Consider the following 25,097-nt stretch of genomic DNA (forward strand, 5'->3'; position numbering starts at 1 on the left):
GATGTTTCTTTCTTACATGATTGATTTGTGTGTTTTCCCCCTTTTGAAATGCCCCTAACAATCATGGAATTTCCAGAAGCGAAAAAGAAGGATGATGGAAGCTCACGCATTGATCTCCCAGATTTTGAAGTTACTTATTACGTAGGACGAGGATCTTGTTAAAACATATGGTTTATCACATCAATTATAATTTGTTCCTACGATTGGGAACATTTGGCAAAAACTCCGTTAGACGTTAATGAATTGTTGTGTTTATCATTTGGCGCGAAATAATATCACAAATTCACAATCTATGTGTGACATCGAATTCTCCGAATTCCTCAAGGATTACCCAGGAGGTGTTTACAGGATCTCCACATGCCTATCTGATAACACGTGATAAACATTTCGCGTAGTCTAGACATTTCTGTGTCTTAACGAGTAGGAAGATCAGCCTCTTGACCCTCGAAGATTGGCAATTCTTTCTCTATATCTGCCCAAACCTTGGTGCCGTCAACCAACTCTTTGATAGCCGCCAGGATCTTCTCCTGGGATGCACGGACTTGCTTGGTGGAATCTCTATCTCTCAAAGTGAATGTACTATCGTTAACACTTTGAAAGTCGACAGTAATGCCCAGAGGGGTACCAAGTTCATCGTTTCGGCTATAACGCTTGCCAATAGATGCCGAAGAATCATCAATACGGCTAGAAATACCCATGGATCGGAGTTTATATGAGATTTGCTTCAGGAAGGGCTTGAAACTCTCATGAGAAGAGAGGGGAACGAGCAGTACTTTAGTGGGAGCAACAATTGGTGGGAATGAGAGGACCTATATTTCGTTAGTCGCTACAAATGCATGAGAATGAACAATGACTTACACCACGTGCTTCATCGCCACCTTCGCTACCACGGGTCCAGTAGTTGTGCTCCATCAATGCGTACAAAATTCTACCGATACCAAATGAAGGCTCAATTACATTTGGAGTATATTCTCTGGTGTTTTCAACCCGGGTTCGGAGCTCAATCTTTATAAGATCAGCACCAACTTCGGCTTTACCATCAGCAATTCCATCGACCTCGATGATAATCTTTCCATTGTCTTTGAGGTCCTTTGCAAGAGATTCTAGCTTTTCTTGCGACAGAGCTTCAATAGCAGCCTCAACAGCCTTACCGTCCTTCTTGAATTTAGGGCCAAACTTCTTCTTATCGAGATCAACTTGCCACTCCTCGACACTGATTGGAGTATCTAATCTTTGACGGACCATCAAAGCCGCACCAGTCTTCTTTGCGTGTACGCTGAGATCATAAGCGCTTCTGTCAGCACAACCAACACACTCAACCCAACCAGAGCTGGTATGCAACTCGGCATCCCAGCAATCTGCAGCATAATGAGCCATCTCGTTGGCCATGTGCTGTCTGAATCTAACTTTGGATTGATCAACACCAATCTTTGCAAGGAAGAGCTGAATTCGTGCCAAGAAGTAGCCAAGGGTCTCGTTGTCGACAGTACCGTTTTCGACGGCCTTACCGATAGCCATTTTTTCAACATCAGTTTTACCGGCTAATTGAGTATGGCGATTCAACAAAACAAGCTCTACATCTTTGACGTCGTTGAAACGTTCATGCTTCTTGCCGCCTTCGGGATCGACAAAATGTTCAATCTCAGCCATCAAGAATTCTCGAACTCTCAGTAAACCACCACGTGGAGAGATTTCATTTCTGTATGACTTGCCAATGGAAGCAGAAGCAAATGGCATTTGTTGTTGATTGTATTCGAGAAGCTTGGCGAAGTTGAGAAATTGACCTTGGGCAGTTTCTGGGCGTAAATAACCAGGTGTGTTACTGCTTGGGCCAATTGCAGTCTGGAACATAAGGTTGAAAGCCACTGGTGCGGAAGGCTCCATGCCAGTTTCTGGGTTCTTCATTTCATACTTTTTGATCAATTGACCAAGCTCTTCCCCGTTGTAATTATCAATCTAAAAAGTCAATATTCATACTTGTAATGCCATTAAATGGACGTACCTTGGCCAAAATCTCCTCGTATTCTTGAACAACTGCATCATCGAGTTTCACAGCTTCAATTCCCTTAGTCTTCTTCTTCTTCTTCTTCTTTGATGGGTCCTCTTCTTCCTCGACAACTTTGACACCTCTAGCTTCCTTGTCACCTCTCAACCTCGACTCAAGTATGTCTTCAACAAAATGATCCGCTCGCATGATATCGCCGTTCTTGGGGTCTTTGCACATCCAATCTGCAAACTTCTCAACATGACCACTAGTTTGGAGAACTTCAGCTGGAGTCAATGCTGTGCAGTCCAGTTCCAGCATATCTTCTTCCAAGACGAAATGTTTGCGCCATAAGTCAATAACGTTCGCCTGCAAGGCGCAACCGGGAGGACCATAATCATACTACGTGAAAAGTCAGTATTGCCCAGAAAAAGACTTCCTAGAATCGGCTCAGAGTTTGAAGCTTTATGGGGAAGTAAAAGGGTTGTAAGAGTCGAAACATGCAGAATGTATTGGACATTGGGAGCATTGTATGAAAGACTTGTTGCTTACAAGACCAGCGACTCCATTATAGATTTCGAAAGAGGGAGTATAGAACATGCGCCGCCTCAACATAGAGTCGAGGACTTGACGATCAAGGGGCTGACCCTTAAGGGTGGTAGTGGTCGACATTATTTTGTCCTTCTTTTGTGTTGGTGTTTGGTATTTATGGTGGGGTGTTGTAGCTGTAAAGGTTCGAAATGTGAGCTGTGGGTTTAGCTTTGGTTTGATAACAATATTTCTTGTAAGGCTACAAAAAGATCGCATTCACCGAAGACTCATCCAATGATAGGTATGAGTCAAAGAAAGTCTGGGGAACTTTTCAAAGCTTTGCGATTTATCAAGGTCGTGGGGGAATTTCTTTTTGTGTGACTCGTCGCGAGGGGGACAGCCTTGTAGATCCATCCACCAATCGGGAAGAAGCGGCCGCATACCGATACCAGCTAAAATAATTTTTGGATTTCCTCTTCGGTTTTTCTAGACATCCTTTCCTCTCGGCATTTATTATATCGACATATAATAATCTCACAATGGGTTCCAAACGTGTGCACCCAGCCTCTTCGAAGGCAGCATTACCTTTTAAAACCGGTAATAAATTCAAGAGACAAGATCTTCATATCAAACAAAAGAAGGCTCGTGATAACGATCGCAGAGATATACGCTTCAAACGAAAGAGAGAAGAAGATAGAGATCCCGAATTGAGAAGGCAGCGGTTAGCGAAGAACATTCCACATACAATTGATAATAAGCGTGTTTGGGATGAAGTATCGGGCGATGGAAACGACCTCAATATCAGTGTAGATGTCGAGCAATTGAAGAGAAGGCGCATAGAAGAGGCGGAGGCTGCAGAGCAAGAACCTTTAGATGAAGAACCAGAGGAAAAGGACGATGATGCCGATAGTATGCTGGACTCGGATTCTGAGAAGGGATCAGACGACGAGGATGAAGAAACCGAAAGCCGATCTCGAGCAGTTAGCAATGCGCCTTCAACAACCAGCACAAATCTCGATCTTACACCATCTTCACTATCCCTCAAATTTCCCACACTCTTCACGGATGAACCTCCGCCAGCTCCAAAAATTCTCCTCACAACCTCCTTAAACTCTACACTCCATGCAGAAGCCCATCTGTTATGCACTCTCTTTCCAAATAGCAATTACGTTCCTCGATCGGCCCATCGCTATGGACACAAATATTCTCTACGAGAAATCTGCAAATTTGCTACAAATCGCGAGTATACATCCGTTGTCATGCTCAAAGAAGACGCTAAGGTGCCTACTGGCTTGACAATCGTCCATCTACCATCTGGTCCCACATGTCATTTCTCGATCAAGAATTGGGTTGAAGGGAAGAAGTTGCCTGGTCATGGTAACCCAACAAATCACTACCCAGAACTCATTTTGAACAACTTTCGCACACCATTGGGATTGTTGACTGCGAGATTATTCTTGACACTATTCCCACCACAACCAGAATTACAGGGGAGACAAGTAGTTACGTTGCACAACCAACGTGATTATATATTTGTCCGAAGACATCGATATGTTTTCAGAGAGAAGCGAGAAACGGAAAAGAGCGTAGTAGGACCGGATGGAAAAATCGTGGAAGGTGTAGAGGGGATTAGAGCTGGATTGCAGGAGCTGGGACCACGGTTTACGTTGAAGTTGAGAAGAGTTGATAAGGGAATTGGCAGAGCAGGCAGTGAAGGGGATGATGCTGTTCAATGGCAATGGAAGGCTGGAATGGAGAAGCAAAGAACAAGGTTCAACCTTTAGCCTTGTGGTACTTCATTATTGTACTCCCTAAACATACATAATTTGATTTTTGATACCCTCATATATACAAGTGCCACCCAACATGGTGTTCTTATCCTGCAAGTCTTCAAGTCCGGAATACTTCTAGTTGCTTGCCTCTTCTCCACCCTTCCACATATTCATTGTAACTCTTAGCCCATGAAGAGATAATCCACTACTTTGGAACAATTGAAATCACCGGCCTACTACGATCTACAGTGGTCATAACTTGTGAACTCACTCCCCTTCATCCAACTCGTCAATTTCTCCAAAGCGACGGGATCAATATATCTGTTAGTCTTAATAAAGACCGTCTCAAACGGATTCACATTGACCCCGAGATGAGGCTCTTCGATTAAACCATCTCCCATCTTCGTCGCTGTGCAAAGTTTCTTATATTCCCTTCTTATGTCAGATATCTTATCCTGCTTCTCGGCTACATGTTTTCCAGAACCTTTATGATGATGGCCATGATGACTGCCTTTCTTCTTTTTAGATTCCTCCTGGCCTTTTATACTACCCACTAGGTTAACAGCACACATGGTTGCTTCGACGCCATATCCCGCGGTATCGATAGAAACTGCAGCGCAAGTTGTTGATTCCAGGTACATATTATTCTGATTCGTCCAGTGCGAGTATGATGTTATTCGCAAGCTGGCGCGGTAATATGGTAAGCACATCTTGGGAAGGAAAGAGTTGTGTTTTCATTTCGACAGAATAAGCAGCCCAAAACATAGATTGGATGGGTTGGATGTTGTTCTTGCCGGGGATAATTTTGTAAATATCAATTTCGCCATTCAAGATGAGAATGAGGTCGGCTGCATCATGGAGATCATGATCGTTGAAATACTGGACATTGATTCTAGCTTCAGATGACTGAAAGGCATGTAAAATACGTGGCTCTTCATTTGACGCAGAGGGCTGGATAATTGCTGAAGCAGTCACATTTCCTTCTTAGGTGGACACTTCTTCTGCTCATTGGTTTTTGAGAAAGGAGTTTAACGCGAGTCAAAACATCAAGAAGTGTCTATTCAAAAAATGCTGACTGTATCCCATAGAGAGTGGCCAATTCTTGAGAGGAGAGCACACTTGCAGATTTCTTCAGAATACTCACGATGTCAGTTTCTTTGGCAATAACATAGTGGCATCAAATGCTACGGGAAGTGCCTGGCGTGTTTAACATGCTGTGCTACAAGCTATCCAGCAATGTTTTTGAATCTCAATGCTACGCTACCTGATCATCCCCAGATTGATGGAGCTCAGCAAAGCAATAGAAAAAAGCATGGAGCCAAGATCCCCCGATTGTCATATACGCAAGTCATTGATGACTCGAGCGTCGAGAACCTTCGAGACTGCACTACAACCTGTACTTTGGATATCGATAGCAAAACATGCTCCAGAAATCATCTGAACTGAAGAAATTCTGGTGGTGAAACAAGATTTCAACAACTGACAAAGTACTATGCAAAGACACCCTGTAGTTGAGGCGTTGGGAGCTTTCGTCAAATAGTTTTGAGTTGGTTATGATTCCATTATGCCTGAACTAGACTTCGCTGTGCTTCAAGTATTCAATGATGGAAAGCTTAAGAGATAACTTTACCTCATTCCCTGTACTCTGCATAAATCGAGGGCCGTTATCTATCCCTTGGAATCAAATGAGACTTGAAAGAGTGGGGTGACGTTTACACAAACGATTTCCTTCCAATCTTAGAGATGACTGCCTTATCAAACCAATCTTAACATTATCATCCCCGCGACGAAGAACCGGGAATTCAAGCGGCATGATGAACAAAACGACAAAACCAAAGATACCCAAGCTGAGACATGAATATTATACACTCTTTTAAATATTCGATATCAACTCATGAAATCAATATTTGAATTGAAAATAGAAGAGATATATTTATAAGCTTTTAGTTTATTGTTAGTGTCATACAATCTGGATTTCAATGTGAATGGATGTGGATATGATTATAAGATCTCAAGATGTAAGTAATTTCAACGCAAGATGATCGTTCTATCTAATTGTTAAGTGTACCGTCTTTTTTCGTCCAGACTCCAATTAGAGGATACCTAAATCAACAAGGCAAATAGCTTTGCCGTTATCACACTTCACTGTTAAAGCTTGCCATTGATGGTTATCGGGATATTTCATGATAACTAGGCCGCGGGGTAGTAGCCAGTGACAATTCAATTGTCGAATGAGAGCTCAGAGTTGGTTGTCATCATTGCATGTACTTGCTCTTTTGGGCCTCTAAGTGGAGAGTCCAGTTACACTGCATAATCTCATATCTATATGATCACCGGCCATGATGTACTTCGTGATAAGTTCGTTATACACCTTGACCACTTGAGATGTCTTAAAAACAGAGAGATCATCGCAATGGTTACCTGGCCAAACAACTAGTACCTTCTGTCGTCTGCTACGGTCAAAAGGTAAAAGTCAAACTTATTTCTACAATAGCTACCTCTCATTATCTCTTCTGCGGTTTATATTTGTGTCTTGTTTTACGATGGAGCACACCAATCTTCAACGTGGTGAACTGGACACACGCGCGGTCCCAGGGACCATTCACTTGGTAGATCTCGAAGGTGTGATGAAAGGGCGGCATGCATCTGCATCTCGACTACAAGATGTTGTCCTTGTTCCACCGCCATCCAGCGATCCAGACGATCCGCTAAACTGGTCGCCGAAACGGAAGATGCTATCAACAGCATGCATGTCCATGTATACTTTGATGGTTGGGATAGCATCTGCCGCAGTTTACAGTGTATTGGAGCCCATAAGTGAGGACACTGGCTTAACAGTCGATCAGTTGAACGCCGGCACGGGCTACATGTTTTTGTTTTTCGGAGTGAGTTACACTATTTCGTATGCTTCCTTTCACAGCATAAAACAATGGAAGGTCTAGAATGGTTAGGGAAGCATGGAAGAACGATCGAAGTTTGTCTCAAAATAGAGTCTAGTCCTTTCTTCCTTCCATCCAAAATAAAGTTGTTTTTACGGGATCATAGCAACATATTTGATATCTGAGTACCCAGTCGCTGATGTTGTACTTCGAGTCCAGTGGGGAACTTTAATCGCCCAGCCCATGGCGCTACAATACGGCAAAAGACCGGTATATCTGTTCTCTATGCTAGCAACTCTGGGGTCAGTAAAAGCTTAATCCATTCATTATATTGCTTGTAGAAGTATTGACAGATCAAGTACCATGCTATGGGTGCCGCATGCTACGACAAACTCTGCCTGGATTGGAAGTAAGATTTTACAAGGTGCTGTCGGAGCCCCTATCGAATCACTTTGCGAAATTTCGATTACAGATATTTATTTTGCCCACGAAAGAGGTTCCTATATGGGATTATATGCTTTCATGCTGGCTGGAAGTAACTTCTTGGCTCCAATACTTGTGAGTCGTCAAGAGGTGATAATTGTCCCTTATTTGAGCTTACAACTTTACAGGCTGGCTTTATTAATGACGGACAAGGATGGAGATGGGTGATGTATTGGTGTGCTATCTTTCTAGCCATTGGATTTGTATTCTGCTTCTTCCTTATGGAGGAGACAAATTACGATAGGGCACCTCAAGAAAAGACAACTTCCGGAGACGACATACCTGGAATGGCCACACCAACAGAAGGAGTGCTCCAAGAGAAGTCTTCCGCTTCTTCAGGACCACTTGACCCCGAGAAAGGTACTTCTACCGATGTCTCAAGAGCAGCTGATCAGAGTACTGAGCTCAGAACCGTGCATTACAAGCCGAAGACATATATCCAAAAGTTGTCTTTAAAGGATAAGAAAAGAGATTTCAGGCTCTTCCGGATGATGATTCGGCCTCTTATCTTCATGTCTCTACCATCGATTGCCTACGCTGGATTCTCGTATGGCAGTAATTTAATCTGGTTCAACGTCCTCAATGGGACTGCCTCCTTGATTTTGAGTGCTCCGCCTTATAACTTTTCATCTTCCATGGTCGGATTATCTTATGTCTCTCCCTTGCTTGGAGTAGCTTGTGCTTCCTTTTATTCCGGAGTTATAGGCGATAGAGTCGTATTATGGCTCGCCCGACGCAACAAGGGGGTTCTGGAAGCAGAGCACCGCCTTTGGCTGTTCTCAGTATCCATAATTTTCATACCCGCCTCTTTGATCCTTTGGGGTGTCGGAGCAGCCCATCATATACATTGGTTTGGACTCATAGTTGCCATGTTCCTTATTGCTGGCTCAAACTGTGTTGGTCTTCAATTGTCTGTTTCGTACTGTATCGACGCTTACAAAGATTTGAGTGGTGAAGCCATGGGTATGTACCTTTTTCCATCATCCTGTTTGCGTTCCTCAAGTCCAAGCTAACGACTTTCACAGCTACTGTAATTATCATCCGAAATACAATGAGCTTTGCAATGGGCTACGGTGTCACACCTTGGGTTACTAATATGGGTTATCAAAATGCTTTCATTGTGGCTGCCTTTGCTGGTCTTGCTCAAGTTCTTACGTTCTTCGCGGTGGTTAAATGGGGCAAGAGTTGGAGAAATAACACGAAGGGAAGATACTACAAATACGTGGAGGAAAATGAGATTTTAGGAGTCACGCACTAGGAGAGTTAGAAGTACTGGCAGAGAGGAGATTATGAACAAGATATTAGCTCTCCTTCTGCCAGTCACATTTCCACAAACTTTGGAGTCGACTGAGACTCCAAGAGACATGTGACAATGAAAGGTTGTACCCATCACAACACTCGCAGTATATTGAATGTATTTCATTTGTTTCAACCTTGGCATTGGACACCAATGACCAGCTGCCACATCAAAATTGAACAATATCGTCCGCTCTTGCGTCCGCTCGACAGTATATATCTGTGGTCACGTAATCTGGATCGAATGCACTCACCAACATTAATATTTAAGTTGCGAGCCTGAGAAAACACGAGATGTAAATTTACACGACGTTTGTGCCCTCGCGCATCAAGGAGTACGGTGTTGGATTCGGGATCTCGGAACTTATAAGCATTATATTAAGTGGTGAGACTCGTCCGAACTCAGCTCTAGCTCAGTTGCACGAGGCCTAACTGCAGGAAATTTGGCGATCTCGGGAGGAAACAAGACACTAAGAATAGCTATCATCGGAAGAATAATGAATCGGAAGGTGCAACGGCTGAATCCATCCGCTACCTTATCAATGCCCAGGTACGCAAGGGGATTTGATTATGCTTAAACTGTGAAGGCTGTTGATTTGATTTGACCAAAGTGCCGTTTTCCGTTTGCTCATGAGTTGCCTTTGAATACGAGCTACATGACACGCTCTGCGAATGCTCCACAACAAATGTTCCAACTGGTGGAGGCTTTCGCGAAGAAAACAATCTTATTAGGGGCCAAAGGACGTGCATAACGCCAAGTCCTCGTCATCCGGGAGGAGCCATGACTGAGATGATCTCGAGATGACTTTGTTTTTCTCGAAAGCTTAAGCTGCAATTTCCACTGCAGGCCTTCTCCCATTCCACCACTTCCACCGATGGTAGAGGAGTTCCATATAACGTTGAAAGAAACAAGAAGAGCGATGTGAAAAGAAAAAGGAGGTTGTGACCAAAACATGCGTACCCAGCTATCACAAAATCATTGCATTTGTATGGCCGTCATGATTGGCACCACGAAGTCGGAAAGACCCCTTCATTCGAAATTTTCCGAATCATTAACATTCTTAGCACCAGTTGTAAGGGATCATGCAAGAAAGTCATGTACCGTGCGCACATTCAGCCGTCCAAAGAGATTTCTGGCATGGAAGCATTCATGTTCATCAACATTTCTACGCTTTTTTTTGTTATCAACTTGATCGGGCATGGTTCTAAGACCTCTCTTACCCCACTTACTATCCTTTCTACTCTCAGGTCATTGTGACCTACATGAATATTTTCTCTATACAGTATAATCAGTTCTTGGACCTGCATCTATTTGTAGGAACTATATAAAAAAAAAGAAAACCGTCCCATTTGTCTCATTCAGTGATGGGAATCATAAGATGGCTGCACAAATCCTGCATCCTTGTTGTGCATCTATGGTAGGCTGCACGTTGACGGTTGTACCCATACAAATCGGATTTACTCAGAGTTCTGACCCTAGAAAACTATGTTACTTTTACACACTTCCCTACGTCTCCACTTCTCTGCTCATTGTCGCTGCATATCAGGTCAGCTTGCCTCTGCTTTGGGGGTTTAATAGGAAGTCTATCTCCCTTTGCAACGTTCTTCATTTATTCATTGGTTTTTATAACCCTCACAGTCGCTTCAATTTCTTGAAAACAGTCTCTCCTTTATCATCAGTCTCGACATAAAAGCAGCTGGGTAGAAAGTTTCGCATCTATAATTTTTACTACATATAATTTTGCAACCAACTCATCTATTGAAAGTAATTACACGTCAAATTCCTTCAAGAAACGATCAACATGAAGTCTGTTTCGATCCTCGCCACTGTGGCCTTGGCTTCATTGTCAACCGCACATCCAGGACCTGCCATGCCAAAGTTGATGGGCGGCAGGGAATTCCTCCAATCTATCAAGGGTCGCAATGCCATGCCAGCCCCAATCACATCCCCTGTACATGTAGAAGAAAGATCACCTAAGGTAGCAGCAAGAGCGAACGATCCAAATACTTGCGGTCCAGGTGTTGGTAGCTGTGTAAATGCATGCTGCTCTCCAGAAGGGTAGGTACTTTTATCTCAGCCCTACAAACCTCAGCTAACGGATCCGCCAGATATTGCGGTACCACGGAAGAGTATTGTGCAGCTCCGGATTGTCAATACAAATACGGACCTCTTTGCGACACACTCCAAGCTCCAGCTGGTGCTTCCACAGCAAACATTGAACGCCCACACATTGGAACTGTTCCATATGGTGGAGCTGGCATTTACGATTGTCAAGTCGCTGGAGGTTTGTTTCCCTGGACTCTTTAGGGGTTTTGGAAGAGGCTAACTCATGTGTTTTGGTAGATATTGCATTTACCTTCGATGATGGACCTTACCTTTACACTAATGATCTCCTAGACAAACTTGCAGCTTATGGGGCCAAGGCTACCTTCATGATCACTGGTAACAATCTTGGAAAAGGTGCAATTGATACCACTGCAGAGTACACTGCTGTTATCAAACGTATGGTCGCGGAAGGTCATCAAATCGCATCGCACACCTGGGGCCACCAGAATTTGACATCCCTCGACCCAACAACGTTCAAGAATCAAATGTACTACAATGAGATGGCTTTCAGGAACATCCTTGGATATTTCCCAACATATATGAGACCTCCTTATTCCGAGTGTAACGCCACCTGCGGTGATCTCATGGCAGACTTGGGATACCATGTAACTTATTTCGATTTGGATACTGAGGGATATTTGAACGATGCTGCAACTCTCATCCAGAACTCCAAAAACATCTGGGACAAGGCCATTGCCAAGGCAGATGCCACTACAGGAAACTTCTTGGAAATCGAACACGACATCCATTATCAAACCGTCTACAATCTTACAGACTACATCCTCGCTTCCATGTACTCTCATGGTTTTAAGTCAGTTACCGTTGGGGAGTGTCTTGGAGATCCGTCTGAGAACTGGTACAGAAGTGGTAATGCTAGCGCTCCCGTTCCTACTCCAAGTAAACAAATCTCTGATGACGGTTCCTGCAATGCTGATATTACTTGTCTCGGTTCCACCTACGGAAACTGCTGTTCTGTCAATGGTTATTGCGGATCTACAGAGGACTATTGCGGTACTGGTTGTCAATCTGCTAGCGGGACATGCTCTGGATCATCTACGTCCTCAACTAGCGCAACTAAAACCTCAACTACCGTAAAGCCAACCAGCACTCAAAAGGTTTCAGATGATGGGAGCTGCTCGAGCTCTACCACTTGTAACGGATCTAGCTTTGGCAATTGCTGCAGTCAATATGGATATTGTGGAAGTACTACCGATTATTGTGGTACTGGATGTCAAAAGAGCTTCGGCACTTGTACTTAGGGGGTAACTAGATGAGCATGGAATGGAGGTTGGAAAAGTTTTTACTTTCGCTGTAAATATAACACTATGGAGGGAATCGGGATAATTTTTATGACTACAATATAATGATTGTTTAATAGATCTTTCAAACAAAATCAAGCACAACACCAAAGACTACTATATATTTGACCTCTTGGTACACCTGGTGAGCATGGCCTGGCTTCTAGCATCCTCTCAACATCATAAGGTTGTTTCATCGCTCCTGATCCAACTCTCGTCTGAACCGCGACTGTGAAGGTCCATTCGCAATGCATATCTCATATGAATGAAAATTTCAACAGCAGACAAGTGAGAGACGCAAGTCAAACCGTCGGAGACTAAATACACACCTCCAACCATCTTAGATCTGACGGGACGAAATAAGTTGGCACATCAAAAATACATATCCTTTGCCAAATTCGATACAAGATCAGACAGTCAGTATCCTGAATTGCCGTTTTCACACCATACAATAGAATCGTTTATTAATTGATTTGACCATGAGATTTCAATGTCTCTAGGATTCCCTATTGTTATTTCATAATCACCGAACTGCCAGTGATTCTCAAAATTTCAATCAATCGAAGTGACTTGGTACACCACTCTTTATTGCGCAAGTCGATGGCAAACCAATGGAACGCTAAACTCTAACAGGTAAAGCTTTTACTAAATACACACCATTATTTACTCAATTTTATCTGAAAGAAAGCTTCGAACAAAAAATGATCCTTCCTCGATATCAATACCTGATAAACTCATCGCAACTCAAGTCCCCTACCTATATCCATATATATACCTCCCATCTTCTACTCATCGATCATCTTTCGCAGGTCATAATTACACCAAAGAGGACTTTCTACCCTTACTCGTTAAGTTCTAGGTCCTATCGTGAACATGGCAACTCAAGCGGCGGATTCGCAGATTAATCATGCGGATGCTATCAATTAGTGCGTATTGTCTCCCTCCTGATATCTCCCCTCGACATCTCCTTCGACATCCCCTTCAGTGTTTTCTTTGAGAAAATGAATGAGTAGACAACAAATATCGATGACAAGTGAGCAGAAAAAAAACTGACAAAACACATAGCTGGGAAAGCATAGAAGCAAGTGATGATGGAATGTTGGGTGGCTTTCCGTATATCAGTCGAGTGGATATACAGGGATCAAAGAACTTCTTAGGGAAGCTGGGGGTAAAGGGTGCGAAACTGGGGAGGGCGGTGGATTGTGGGGCGGGGTGAGTTATTCTTTGTTGTGGAAATTTTAGTCTCTTTCCTAGGCGCGAATTAAGTCGTCTTGTGGTGTTTTCGCCGCGTAGTGTCTTTTCATCAGCTGATCAAAGATGAGAGTGCAGCGACTGAAAGTTCAGTACTGTAACCCGAATGAAATTAGTGATCGGGGTTATTCGTTGGTCATAGAAGCTAGAACATATATGAACTAACACGGCTTCCAGAATCGGTCGAATTACAAAAGCATTGCTCCTTAGTGTTGCTGACACAGTGGATATTGTGGAACCAGTAACGAAGTTCTCTTCTGCGCTTATAGACCAACCTGGAGTTGGCCAAATATACTCAGTTGGCCTCGAAGCGTGGACACCAGATTCAGAAACCAGATATGACTTGATGTGGAACCAGTGGTGTCTGGGACATTTGACAGACTCTCAACTGGTGGAGTATCTTCAGAAGTGTGGAAAGATGTTGAATGAAAATGGTTGGATCATAGTGAAGGAAAACATGAGCACGCATGCTGGCAATGATATGTTCGACGAGCTGGATAGCAGCGTCACTAGGTATGTGAAAACCATAAGTAGTTGGGATATCAAGCTCACATGAAGCGTTAGAACTGATGAGAAATTCCGTGCACTCTTTGAGAAAGCTGGCCTGAAGTTAATGAAGACGGAACTGGCGAAAGGTTTCCCGAAGGGATTGTACCCTGTCAGGATATATGCATTGAAACCGGAATGAATATCAAACATAGCTGCCATAAAATTCTCGACATATTAAAAACACTCCGCCTACCACACGACATCATAAAAGTACCGGTTACTTGACAACTTCATATGGCTTGAAGGGGCAATGCATGTCAAGGAGGGTATTCTGGACCAATGATTCTACTCTAGAACATAGATACTAGAGAGTCCAGTGCAGATTCTACTCGTCTATCACTGGAGTAATTTGTCACACTGTATAAGAATAGGAACATTATTCGTTCTCAAATGAAATGAGTCTAAGAAAAGTCGCTGAGCTGTTGAGGCAAATATATTCTCGAAAAGGTGACTCAAATCAACCCTATAAACTTTCGATCTCAATTTGGCAGGTGTGAAGCTCAACATGTTCTTACCAGCTACAACTACGATGATGTTCCTTCTCGGAATGGTAGGCAGTCGACTATTTGAGAAACTCCTGGGCATCTTCAATCTCCTGGTTTTTATGTTTTCATTGCTCACACCACTTTCTCATCTCCAAATATACAATATGGCCCCACGATTGATTCCCCTTTTGCAGATCAGTTTTCTTGGTATAATAATTGTTATTCTACGATTTATCATCCTCCCAGCAAGCACTTACGTGCTCGAACTAAGGACCCCAATTATCTCCATCGGGCTCTCCCTTGACGAGTGGCAATTCTTCACGTTCAGAATCGAGCACCAAAACCCAATCAGTACAGGGATACTTCATTCTTACGGGATAAAGGTTGGCCTTCGAAGATTTTATTTCGAAGTTAACCATTTCTATAAAGGACGTCAGTTGATCTCAGTCATTGTTCTGATTTTTCTCGCTTGCTTATTCGTTATACTTGTGTAGATCTGCGAGGACGATTGTTAGGACCGCAAATTTCGACGGCGGTGATCACCCTAAATTAGAAGTCTATCGCACTTTTTGATTCTAGGCTTGACTGTACCTCTTGTTGTTTTTTACCTTGTTGAGTTTTTGAAACGGCGTCATTCTTTAGTCTCTTTGCGTGAGTATCTGTGAATGTCCATTCACTTTCCTTTGCATTATTATCCAAATTCCAATCTTTCTGCTAAAGCGAGTTCAGCAGTTAAAACGGACGATATGTCGGAAATCAAAGCACAGGATCGAAAGAGTTCGAGTTTGTCTGATCGAGGAGACTTTGTGAAGAGAAGAAAGATAACAGCAGAGTATTGTGAAGCTTGGGAAAACAGTGGAAAGAGATTCGATCGTATTAGTGTGTTTGCAGAAGTGGAAGAGAATATGGGTCGATTGGCCGGTACAGCTTCAAATCACTCATTTCAATCTTCACCACCTCGAAAGAACAGATTTCTAAGAGAGATGAGGAGATATTCATCATCAAGACCTTTCCAACCTGAGACTGCCAAACATAAGTCTGGCGAGTCGATAGATAGGGTGGATGAATAGCGTTTCTAGTATTCTAATTTCATCTTTGGTGCCGACTTTTGGGCACAATTCAGCGGATGTCGGTTTATTGAGTTATAGGATAATGGGGAATTGCATGTCAGGGTATGGGATTGATATTATTGGCGACTGGTAGGAGGGCGTGTCTTACTTGAACGATTTGAAGTTGTCATCAGCGGTGCTGTCAGGGAGGTAGATTACATGATCAAGCAGCATGAGAAGGAATTGGAATTGTTGTACAGAACCGTTAAAGGAACCCTTATTTGTCACGACAGTATGTTACTAGGATCGGCGAGAATGTTCATAAGTCAAATACACAACTTTATGGAATTATATGATGCTCATCTTTCTCAGACTATAAGATGCCCTTTTTTGTGACATATATCTTAAAGCTCCCATATTCAAGGCTACAGCATTTCCACAGGATTACCTTTGCTTGCGGAGAGAATTTGTTGAGGATAATCATGCATCAGCACAATGCAAGCAGTCCAAAAAAAACCGTTCCGACATAGCTAAAAACCTCCAGCTAGAATCCCAGCAAGCTTTTCATTCCTCAACCTGTTATCCACCCCAGCCACACTTACTACTCCATTTTTTGACATTCGCATACTGTGTATCGCCTCGCTGGTGGCCAACTCTAGCGAGCGATTATTGAGATATAGTTCCACGTTCTAGACCATCAATCCATTTATCTAAACGTCACACATTTGGTCTGGGTACAACCATCCTTGACACCCCATAATACAAATTTAGTAAGGCAGGTATGTATTACTTTATATAAAGCTATCTCAGGGAAGAATTTTCCTTCTCGGAGTTTGTTTGGGTGTGAGGGAGTTTGTGTGTATGTGGTTGATCTATCGGGGAGATTGTCTGAAAACAGATGGAGCGTTGGAGGTTCGATGAGATGTAGATTTGGTGGATGGGTATGGGGATTGAGACATTTTTGGTGAGATGTGAGAGGCTCTTTTTCTTTCTCTGTATGTTGGATTCTGAATACCTATGAATAAAGGAGCTAGTGATTCAAAATTAGAGTTGAAATTTCTGGTAGCAAAGACGGATCTTCGACGCATGGAATATTGTGATATTTGAGTATCTTGTTACGTTTATCTTGCAAGTAAGGTAATTCAGTCAGTCCATCAGTCATCGTGGCAAACACCTTTAGTGGTGACTGTATATGGTAAAGCATCGGATTTCGAGAATGTGAGGTGAGTTGTATGATTCATATCTGAATGATTACTTGAATCTTCTGGAAACTGCGAATGGTTGTTCCGCTGGCATTCTGTCTATGTTTGTTAAGAGTGCGGATTATATACTGATAGAGAAAGAAAGCTAGATGGTGTAGATAGGATAATTAGCTTTTGACTCAGTATTACAGTATGGCTCTTTCATTATCATTCATAATTCGAATAAGGTTTCCAAGGATTGCAGCTACCTGCACCCGAGTTCTGAAATTCCCACTTACAATTCATACTGCAAATAAGATTCCTATATCAAAGCCAGCCTCCAAACAGAAAAAAGAAAAATGACTTCCAATTCATTAAACTATCATGTTGTAGTCACCCGCTCGTTCCTGCATATAAGCTCCACTTCCAATCGAAAAGCGGGAAGTGAGTCTCCTGTTCAGGTATTGATATGTAGATGTGACTCTGTGGGTTAGGATTTCTGTAGATTGAAAGTTTTGTTATGCTTGGGGGGGAAGAAAAATTTGGGGATGTTTTAGAGTGGGAAGATGAAGTTGGGGCGGAATTCTTGGAGAAGGCATGACTGGAGAATCGTCTTTCTACAGATAGATGGAGAGATGAAGGAGATGATGTTGGGTTTTGGTGTGAGGGGGCAGTTTTACAACAGTTCACTGCTGGTCAAGGGATATAAAAATTAATGTCGATAATACTACAGTACTCTAGTATGAATGAAGATTTCGAGTAGCAATAAAGCAATTCAAAAACCACATGATATGTTAGTAAATACCAGCTCGTAAAGACGATGCACCTCGCATTCATCCCATGTAAGAATAGATTTCTAATCTTCTCTCAACGTTGAGGGTGAACTCACAAGCTACGACACATGATTCAGCTTAGGTAGTCTCCACTTCCCTTCTCTTTGAGCCGCAGCAAGGCATCCTGAGCATAGAGTATAAGCAGCTCACTCAAATGTCTATCCCCATTTCATCTTGCATCTCAGGCATACAGGTAGTACAGCCCCAATGCACCAAGTCCTCCATCTATCCACACCTAAAATATCTCGTAACAACAACCTCAAACCATCCCAACCCGCATCCTCAAGAAAACTCTTCCTCACACCGACTATTTCCTTCTCCCAATCCCCCTTCTAAATTAAAACCGAAACCAAGAATTTTTTCCAGAACGAAAGCTTCTAGAAATTTTCCAGAGCGCCGACTCCATATATTTGAAGATTTTGACATGAAAAATTTCCACCACCATGTCATATCTGTGCGTACCCAGCTCTCTTCTTCACTCGAGAGTTCCGGGGTCCAGAAGTGGGACATGCGAGCCGGGCCCCGGCAGACGTTCCACTAGAACAATATGATAGGATAACTGCGTGCCCAGCTACTGACCAAGGAACAGGAACAGGAGTTAAAATCTAATCAAATGCTTTTTGGATAACCAATGGAAAGACGTTGGAAAATGGTCGCGTGAGCTCTTTTATGAAACAAATGATGGGTAAGGACTAAGGTAGAGCTAGTTATGCCAAGTCAAAGGCTTTCATAGCCAGCGGTTAGCCTCGCAATTTGTCTTGGTCCACACACAGTAATAGATCCACAGGGCTGAGGAAACTTTACCCTAGTAGCCTTATGCCCAATATGATGTACATGGATATGTTTGGTCTAGAACTTTGATGAAATTCTGCTGATTCATATTGAATATAATTTTTGTGAACAATCGATTGAAAACAGTAATTTTCTGGATATTTTGAGAGAAATGGACCACATAGACTCATCTCGCGAACAATATTACCAGTGTTCAACGTAAATAGACAAATATGTCATAGCATAGAATCCACAGATGCATGCCCTGTAAACAATCACAAGCCTCGATATCCTTCTCACCAGCTTCACAAAGAAGGAAATATACGCAAAACTCGCCAGTGCCCGTTACTCACAAGAAACAAGCATAAAAAGGTAACACCCCTCCCTCTCCACTCGGAGAATAAAGCCATCTTTCACTACGGTGTAGTATTCCAGAAGTAACGAACCACCAACCATCGTGACAACATTCCTAATTCAGATATGTTCCAGGCATGAAAAGTGGCGAGCAAATCAATGACCGAACTACAGACCGCATTTTCTCCACTGTTTGCTGGGGATGCACTTCGAGAAAACTTCTCTCAAGGTAGGAGGTAACTGGAAAACATGATTCCACATCAATTTTTACCAGGGGAAATATTTTTATTCTTATTTTAATCACCGCCGCGAAAAAAAGCTGAGGAGCTATGGCCACCCGCGAGATTTTCATCGTATAATTCTCCGGAGAGGGCGACGCGTGAGTGGTTCACGATATTTGAGTCCCATGTTCTTGGGCAGCCTTTCTCAAAGCCTGTTGTGGCTGGGTCTGCACGTACCTAGAAACTTTATTGTATGAAAAATTTCTGATATTCCAGATTGAGACGTAAATCGGTAGATTCGTGCTGAGCATATAGAGAGGGGGAAAGTCGTCACATTTTATAAAAGCTCTTTTGAAGATCGTAGTGTTGTACATTCGTTTGGACACTGTAGCGAACGCACATTCATTCGTGGGAGACGAGCATTCATTCTTTCATTTTATTTCTGAAGTTTAGCAAGTAAGAAAGGAAAAGAATAATTAATTTCATAATAAAATAATCCTCAAGTCACAAGATCGGGAATCGAAACTTTTCAACGCTTGACCACCCACACTCAAATAATTCCATGAAATTCGAGTCTCGATCTCCCCACATCGTCGTGGCCCCTTCCACCGGCGCCCGCATCCTCTGTGTTGACGACTACAACGACGGCCGCGGCGTTTTCGTACAAGCCTACCTCGAATGTCTACGTCTCTGGCAAGCCAACTGTTCCCCAGACCGCCGCTGGATATTCAACGACATTTCATCCGCGGGACTCTATCTCGCCACCGATTTTAGCAAAAATCATCGTTCACTTCTCCGGCATGAGCTCCGCAGACCGAAGCAGGAAGATCGAAGCAACAATTCTCTCCACGCATTCCAACAATCCAAAGCATGTGATAGTTCCGAAAAGCGCGCCATCTTAGCGCGCGTAGGAACGAGAGAGATGAGGGGAATCAATCGCGAGGATTTCGGGACTAAGGATATGATTATTTGTTTTGATCATGGGGATATGGAGATCTTGGCTTCGTTACGTGATGAAGCGGAGCGGGAAACACGCGAGTCCCAGAAAGCGAAGATTCATTATATACCGCTTGGCAAGGGATGGGAATATGATTTAGATGCTTTTGCGTGGGCAAGAAAAAATGTCCGACAGTGGGCGACCAAGTACTTGAGATTTAGAGAGCCAGCTGAGTTGATTAGGAATGGAAGTTGGAGAACGATGCAGGTGGTGATTAATGAGTATGAGTGGATAGCTTTGGTGAAGGACCACGAGAGGAGATTAAGAAAGATTGGAAAGGGAACAGAATGTGCTTTTCATTTTGGTAGAAGCGATTACGGGAAGGTGGTTAGTGTTACTGGGGGCAGAAGAGAAATTGAAGTTGCGGCAAGGATGATTTTGGAGAGCTTCTAAGCTGTCGAGTTTCTTTCTGAGCAGTGTTCTTTTTCATATTTTCTTTTACAAAAGTTTTTGCTGGGGGTTTTTTTGGGATCAACGTTACCATGACATAGATTACATCATATATAGATTTAGACTAGACTTGTGCTCATACCACTGGGTACGAATCGCAAGATTCGAAAAGTGGAAAGAGATACGGCTTGTAGATATAGTTAGATTTCCATTGTATCGGGATAGGGGAATCAGTACCCGACGGAAAACAAAAGTAAAAATAGATGGTTGAAATTTCTCTTATTTGACAAATTGCCTTTGATCTGCAGAGTGAGTGCCTTTTATATAGAACAGAACCAAAACTTCCACTTGGAGCAAAGGTGTAGCGAAATAACTAGTCGTGGACGTGCAAGCTTATGTGAAATATCATTGAAACCGATGTTATGTGATTCAGGGTAGCTATGGACCCTTTAAAGAAAATGGTTTAATTGAACAAGCCGAATTTCTATGATATACATCCACTAGTACGCCAACCGAAATAGCCAGATCCTAATATTTCCAAACGCCAATCTCCATATACTTCCGTAGAGGTATGTCATCGTCCATATCTCCCTGCCGATCATGTATTCATGATGCATCCTTCGCTAATATAACACATAAATCTATAATTCCGTACACCATACCCCATGTTTCTCGCCATGTTGATTAGTCGGTTCTTTCTAGTTCTATTCAACTTCATTGTCCATCTTTCTTGTCCTTCACAAGCTCGCCTTTCCGATTGTCGCCTGGGCATCTCTGCCTCTCCAACTTCATTGGCATTATCATCGCCAACTCGGGACAATACTCGAAAATCTTCTTCCTCTGATCAGGGTCTCTCCAGACATCCTCCGGAAGCACCTTCCCTCCATCTCGTACATGAAATCCCATAGGCCTCTCATGATATCTGTCTTCGACCGAGAAATGATCTTCCTTTTCACCGCTGGCTACTCGTGCTCCTGGCAATACCGTGATACGTTTCCCATACCACTCATCTTCGGGGGCCGTATCGTTAATTCGGGATTGGAATCCGAGTATCCTTTTCACAGTGGAAATTCTTCGGAATGAAAGCCCACCATTGCCTGCGAAGTGATCACCGGCGATTCTATACGAATGTGTTAATTTTCGTTCCCTGAATGGTAGTAGATTGCTTGAGAGCAAAGTATCTCTCACCTAGGAGCGCCAGCCCAATCATAGTCTAGCCAATCATTCAGACTTTCTTCCGAATTTCCACACATAATACTATCCGACTCATATTTGAGCAACCATTCGACCTCCGGCATAAATTCATCATAGAATCGAATGTCCGTAAGCACCCTAAAAATATCCTCCTTACTATCCACCTTCCACGGCTTTGGAAGAACAATCAAATCGAGCTTTCCATTAGCCTTATGATATTGTGTTGCGAAACTGCGGGATACAACTTCGACACTCTTATTCGTGCCGATAAACACAAAACGCCAATCCGGTGGCACAACAGAAATCATATGTAGGATTTGCGGGACGAGGTGAGGAATAGTTCTGCCTTCGATGAGAAGCGCAACTTTGGAGGCATTGAATTGCGCGCGCGGGTCATGGTTGGGATACCAGTCTACTTTGATGGCGGGGATCTTCTCGGCGGCAGATGATAATTGGTTTTTGATGTGTCCTTCGACAACTGGTCGATAGCGTGGGAGGAAATGTGCTATCCACCATCTAGATATGAAGAATTAGAATTTGTTCTCTGGTCTGCGGAGTATGTTTGGCTCTGCAGACAGGGCTAAATTGGGCGCAAGACTTACGTTGCTATCAGTGCTACCAGTAACAGAATTCTGGTTTTATTAATTACCAGTACTCCATTACCCAAAGGACTAGACCGAGAGGGCGACGACGACATTATTTCGCACAGCAACAAGAAGAGGAAATACAGCTTCAGTAAATTCAAAAAAAGTGAATGTCAAAAACCCAATTCGTTTTCCGCAATAGTAATACAGAAACGAGAAACTCCCCAAAGATCAAGACATAAGAATTGCAACCGGATTAGAATGGAGAAATTGATTCGACCTGCCACCTTACATGGATGTGCATGATGACGCCTCTTCCAATCCAGACACGGTAGATTCATATACCAAAAGAAGGAGACTCAATGGAAGAGATATGATGTGATATGGGACGAGAAGACAGGAAGCTGGATTACGATTCTCCCCAGCCAAGAGATTTAAAACGTGGTTGGGGTATTTAATATTATGGAGGGCGTGTTCTGATATGCCCCAATATTTATTATCTATGCTCTTGCTGGCTTGGGTCGGTGTTCATACTGATCCCGACATCTACAATCCCTGCGTGCATCTTTATGATGGAGATTTAGGACACTACCAAAATCTATGATGGGAAATATATCTCAACTGTTGATTGTTCTTTTTGAAGATATAAATACATATTCTAGGTATATAGGTACATAGCCACCATATTCTCAATTGGGAAATAATATATTCATTGGGATTGCTAGCTCCGGTGGTGTGGGTAAGAAAAGATATCATTTTCCGGAGAGTTCCTGTGGGGGGTTGCTTGCAAGACATGATGGCTATTATGAGGAATGTGGGAAGCCCCTTCATTTAGACCTTTGGCTTCCCGCCACTGTGAAGAATTTCTTTTAACAGTCAATAGCGATAGTGCGGTGGAAGTCTAAGAGACAAGTAGCAACAACGATCATAAGGTTATGCAAAACTTGGAAGAAAAATCACAAATAATTGAAACTACTAATTAGTCTATCTAAGCACCAGTGACTCCATGTCATCTACAATAAAGACCCTTTTGACATGAAATAGCCGAACCCCTATCCTTATTTACCACTCATGCCATCCCATATTACCATCCCACTCCTCCATTTGCAAAAGTTGGAAACTCCTTCCCGTGATGCGATACAGAACATAATCTATATTCCGGACACCAATCAAGTAATTTATCCATCTGGTCCTCTTTCCACTTGTGTACGCGATGTAGTCCCAATGGGTGTGGGTAGTCGATTGATTCAACACTGAATGTACGTGTGACTTCTTCGGTGGGCATATTGACTGCGCCATCTTCTTCTGGATCAATGCCAATATTTTCTTCGTCGCCTTGTAGCTTCCGTAATCTGGAATATATCATTAGTGAGTGTATATGAATGGAAGAATCTTGTCATACTTTTCTTGATACCATCGATCTTCTGCCAATTCTTCCTCTGGTTCTTCCTCTTCCTCCTTCTTCTCTCTCTTGCTGTTCTGCTTCACATTCTCCTTTCGATTTCCGTTCACCTGCGCTTCCTTATCAACTTGCTTGCCTTTCTCTTCTTTCTTGGTGACCTCTTGATTTTCCACCTCTGATTTATTTCTCTCGTCTTCCAGCTTCTTCTTGATTTCCTGGTCCATTTTCTTCTTCTTTTCTTCCTCCGATTTCTTCTTCTGAGCTTCTTCCTTTTTCTTCTGCTCTTCCTCCTTCTTTTTTTCTCTTCTTTTCTTTTCTTCTCGTCCTCTATCCTCTTCATATCGTCAGCAAAGTCCCAATTCTCTAAAACCCTCAACATGCTACTCCTTTTCCTCATGCTCAATCCTCCCCTATGACCCTTATCCTTGACAGGCGTTCCAACCAAGTCATAAGCAAAGAAATCATCCACGCTCGTTGCAGCATTAGAACACAACATACTATCGCTATCAAAAAGTAGGATGTGCTCTGCCGGTGCGAGGTTCTCCCATAACCATGTATCTGTCATGAATTTGTTTCTTGCTTTGAGGTCTGTGAAAAGAACGGTTTGTGGGAGATTTCGAATTTGAATGAGACCTTGTTTAAGGTATCGCGAGAGTGCCGCAGAGGTGGAAAACCGAGCAACGTCTTCGATTGAAGTATATATAAGTATGGGCCATGTTGGACCGAGGACACTGCCAAAGTGCAGGACTAGAGGTATAACATCGGGACGATAGCTATCTTCTATTATCACCGCCACTTTATTGAAAATTGTTCCGTTGAAGTAATCTCCAAATTCATCCGTTACAAGATTCGCTTGTGTTGTAGCATTTGAATTGTCCCCAGAGAACAAATTTGGAAGGGAAAATGCTAGTTTGGATGAGTTAAGACTTTTCGTGTGATTCGAATAAAAGTTGATGGCATCGTGGTTCGGACTGGAGAGTTTGACTGTCCAAATAATTATGAGGAGGATAAAAGCCCCAAATCCGATATTCCGAGCTTGACGTTGCTGTATATCGACCGACATCACCTGTGACACTGCCCTCGTATCTGAAGAGGTTTTGATGGAAGAATTTCTCAAAATACCAATGAATGTATCCTTCTACAAACAGTTCTAAGAAGTCTGCCGAAGCATCGAGTCGGATATGTATGACCTCTAAAATGTAATTGACAAGCTATGAAAGCCCAATTGACGCTGAAAAGGATACTCTTCTGCACTTGCAAGAAAAGGCTTGGTTATGAGAGAGGACATGTCAAAAAATAATTAATGAGGTCTCACATGCTTTCGGCAAGATGAGAAAATATGTATGAGAACGATCGTCACGAGTTCTTGCTTTTCTCCTTGGTTCTAATGAGGCATTCTCAGGGCAGAACTGATATCCAAAAAGCCATCTTTCATACTTTGATAAAGGCGTATAGCATAGAAATCTCGATAGTGCAAGGAGATACT

General features: G+C 42.8%; 10 protein-coding genes across 10 annotated transcripts; 6 read left to right on the top strand and 4 right to left on the bottom strand.

Annotated features, from left to right (window-relative positions):
* Positions 1-413: 413 nt before the first annotated feature.
* Positions 414-2,791, bottom strand: Bfra_006504 (putative glycyl-trna synthetase protein; the record flags this gene model as incomplete). Its single annotated transcript, XM_037336876.1, has 4 exons — positions 414-809; positions 859-1,956; positions 2,003-2,386; positions 2,537-2,791. 4 exons carry the CDS (start codon positions 2,789-2,791, stop codon positions 414-416), a joined length of 2,133 nt encoding a protein of 710 aa, XP_037198242.1.
* Positions 2,792-3,054: 263 nt separating this feature from the next.
* Positions 3,055-4,299, top strand: Bfra_006505 (putative rna processing factor 1 protein; the record flags this gene model as incomplete). Its single annotated transcript, XM_037336877.1, has 1 exon — positions 3,055-4,299. One exon carries the CDS (start codon positions 3,055-3,057, stop codon positions 4,297-4,299), a length of 1,245 nt encoding a protein of 414 aa, XP_037198243.1.
* Positions 4,300-4,523: 224 nt separating this feature from the next.
* Bfra_006506 (uncharacterized protein) lies at positions 4,524-4,928 on the bottom strand (the record flags this gene model as incomplete). The annotated part of the gene is made up of 1 exon (XM_037336878.1): positions 4,524-4,928. The coding sequence occupies one exon, from the start codon at positions 4,926-4,928 to the stop codon at positions 4,524-4,526; it is 405 nt and encodes a 134-aa protein (XP_037198244.1).
* A 595-nt stretch (positions 4,929-5,523) lies between these two features.
* Bfra_006507 (uncharacterized protein) lies at positions 5,524-5,827 on the top strand (the record flags this gene model as incomplete). The annotated part of the gene is made up of 2 exons (XM_037336879.1): positions 5,524-5,683; positions 5,799-5,827. The coding sequence occupies 2 exons, from the start codon at positions 5,524-5,526 to the stop codon at positions 5,825-5,827; spliced, it is 189 nt and encodes a 62-aa protein (XP_037198245.1).
* A 1,003-nt stretch (positions 5,828-6,830) lies between these two features.
* Positions 6,831-8,907, top strand: Bfra_006508 (putative mfs transporter protein; the record flags this gene model as incomplete). Its single annotated transcript, XM_037336880.1, has 5 exons — positions 6,831-7,172; positions 7,386-7,468; positions 7,526-7,724; positions 7,778-8,612; positions 8,675-8,907. The coding sequence occupies 5 exons, from the start codon at positions 6,831-6,833 to the stop codon at positions 8,905-8,907; spliced, it is 1,692 nt and encodes a 563-aa protein (XP_037198246.1).
* A 1,840-nt stretch (positions 8,908-10,747) lies between these two features.
* On the top strand, positions 10,748-12,311 carry Bfra_006509 (putative chitin deacetylase protein; the record flags this gene model as incomplete). Its single annotated transcript, XM_037336881.1, has 3 exons — positions 10,748-11,004; positions 11,055-11,230; positions 11,290-12,311. The coding sequence occupies 3 exons, from the start codon at positions 10,748-10,750 to the stop codon at positions 12,309-12,311; spliced, it is 1,455 nt and encodes a 484-aa protein (XP_037198247.1).
* Positions 12,312-13,223: 912 nt separating this feature from the next.
* On the top strand, positions 13,224-14,289 carry Bfra_006510 (putative duf858 domain-containing protein; the record flags this gene model as incomplete). Its single annotated transcript, XM_037336882.1, has 4 exons — positions 13,224-13,276; positions 13,416-13,562; positions 13,779-14,114; positions 14,166-14,289. The coding sequence occupies 4 exons, from the start codon at positions 13,224-13,226 to the stop codon at positions 14,287-14,289; spliced, it is 660 nt and encodes a 219-aa protein (XP_037198248.1).
* Positions 14,290-19,606: 5,317 nt separating this feature from the next.
* Positions 19,607-20,434, top strand: Bfra_006513 (uncharacterized protein; the record flags this gene model as incomplete). Its single annotated transcript, XM_037336883.1, has 1 exon — positions 19,607-20,434. The coding sequence occupies one exon, from the start codon at positions 19,607-19,609 to the stop codon at positions 20,432-20,434; it is 828 nt and encodes a 275-aa protein (XP_037198249.1).
* A 711-nt stretch (positions 20,435-21,145) lies between these two features.
* Bfra_006514 (uncharacterized protein) lies at positions 21,146-22,322 on the bottom strand (the record flags this gene model as incomplete). The annotated part of the gene is made up of 3 exons (XM_037336884.1): positions 21,146-21,551; positions 21,620-22,141; positions 22,228-22,322. 3 exons carry the CDS (start codon positions 22,320-22,322, stop codon positions 21,146-21,148), a joined length of 1,023 nt encoding a protein of 340 aa, XP_037198250.1.
* A 971-nt stretch (positions 22,323-23,293) lies between these two features.
* On the bottom strand, positions 23,294-24,674 carry Bfra_006515 (putative formate dehydrogenase protein; the record flags this gene model as incomplete). Its single annotated transcript, XM_037336885.1, has 3 exons — positions 23,294-23,561; positions 23,612-23,943; positions 23,982-24,674. 3 exons carry the CDS (start codon positions 24,672-24,674, stop codon positions 23,294-23,296), a joined length of 1,293 nt encoding a protein of 430 aa, XP_037198251.1.
* Between the last annotated feature and the right edge of the window lie 423 nt (positions 24,675-25,097).

Source organism: Botrytis fragariae (assembly GCF_013461495.1).
Source record: "Botrytis fragariae strain BVB16 chromosome Unknown tig00000000, whole genome shotgun sequence".
Lineage (NCBI taxonomy): Eukaryota > Fungi > Ascomycota > Leotiomycetes > Helotiales > Sclerotiniaceae > Botrytis > Botrytis fragariae.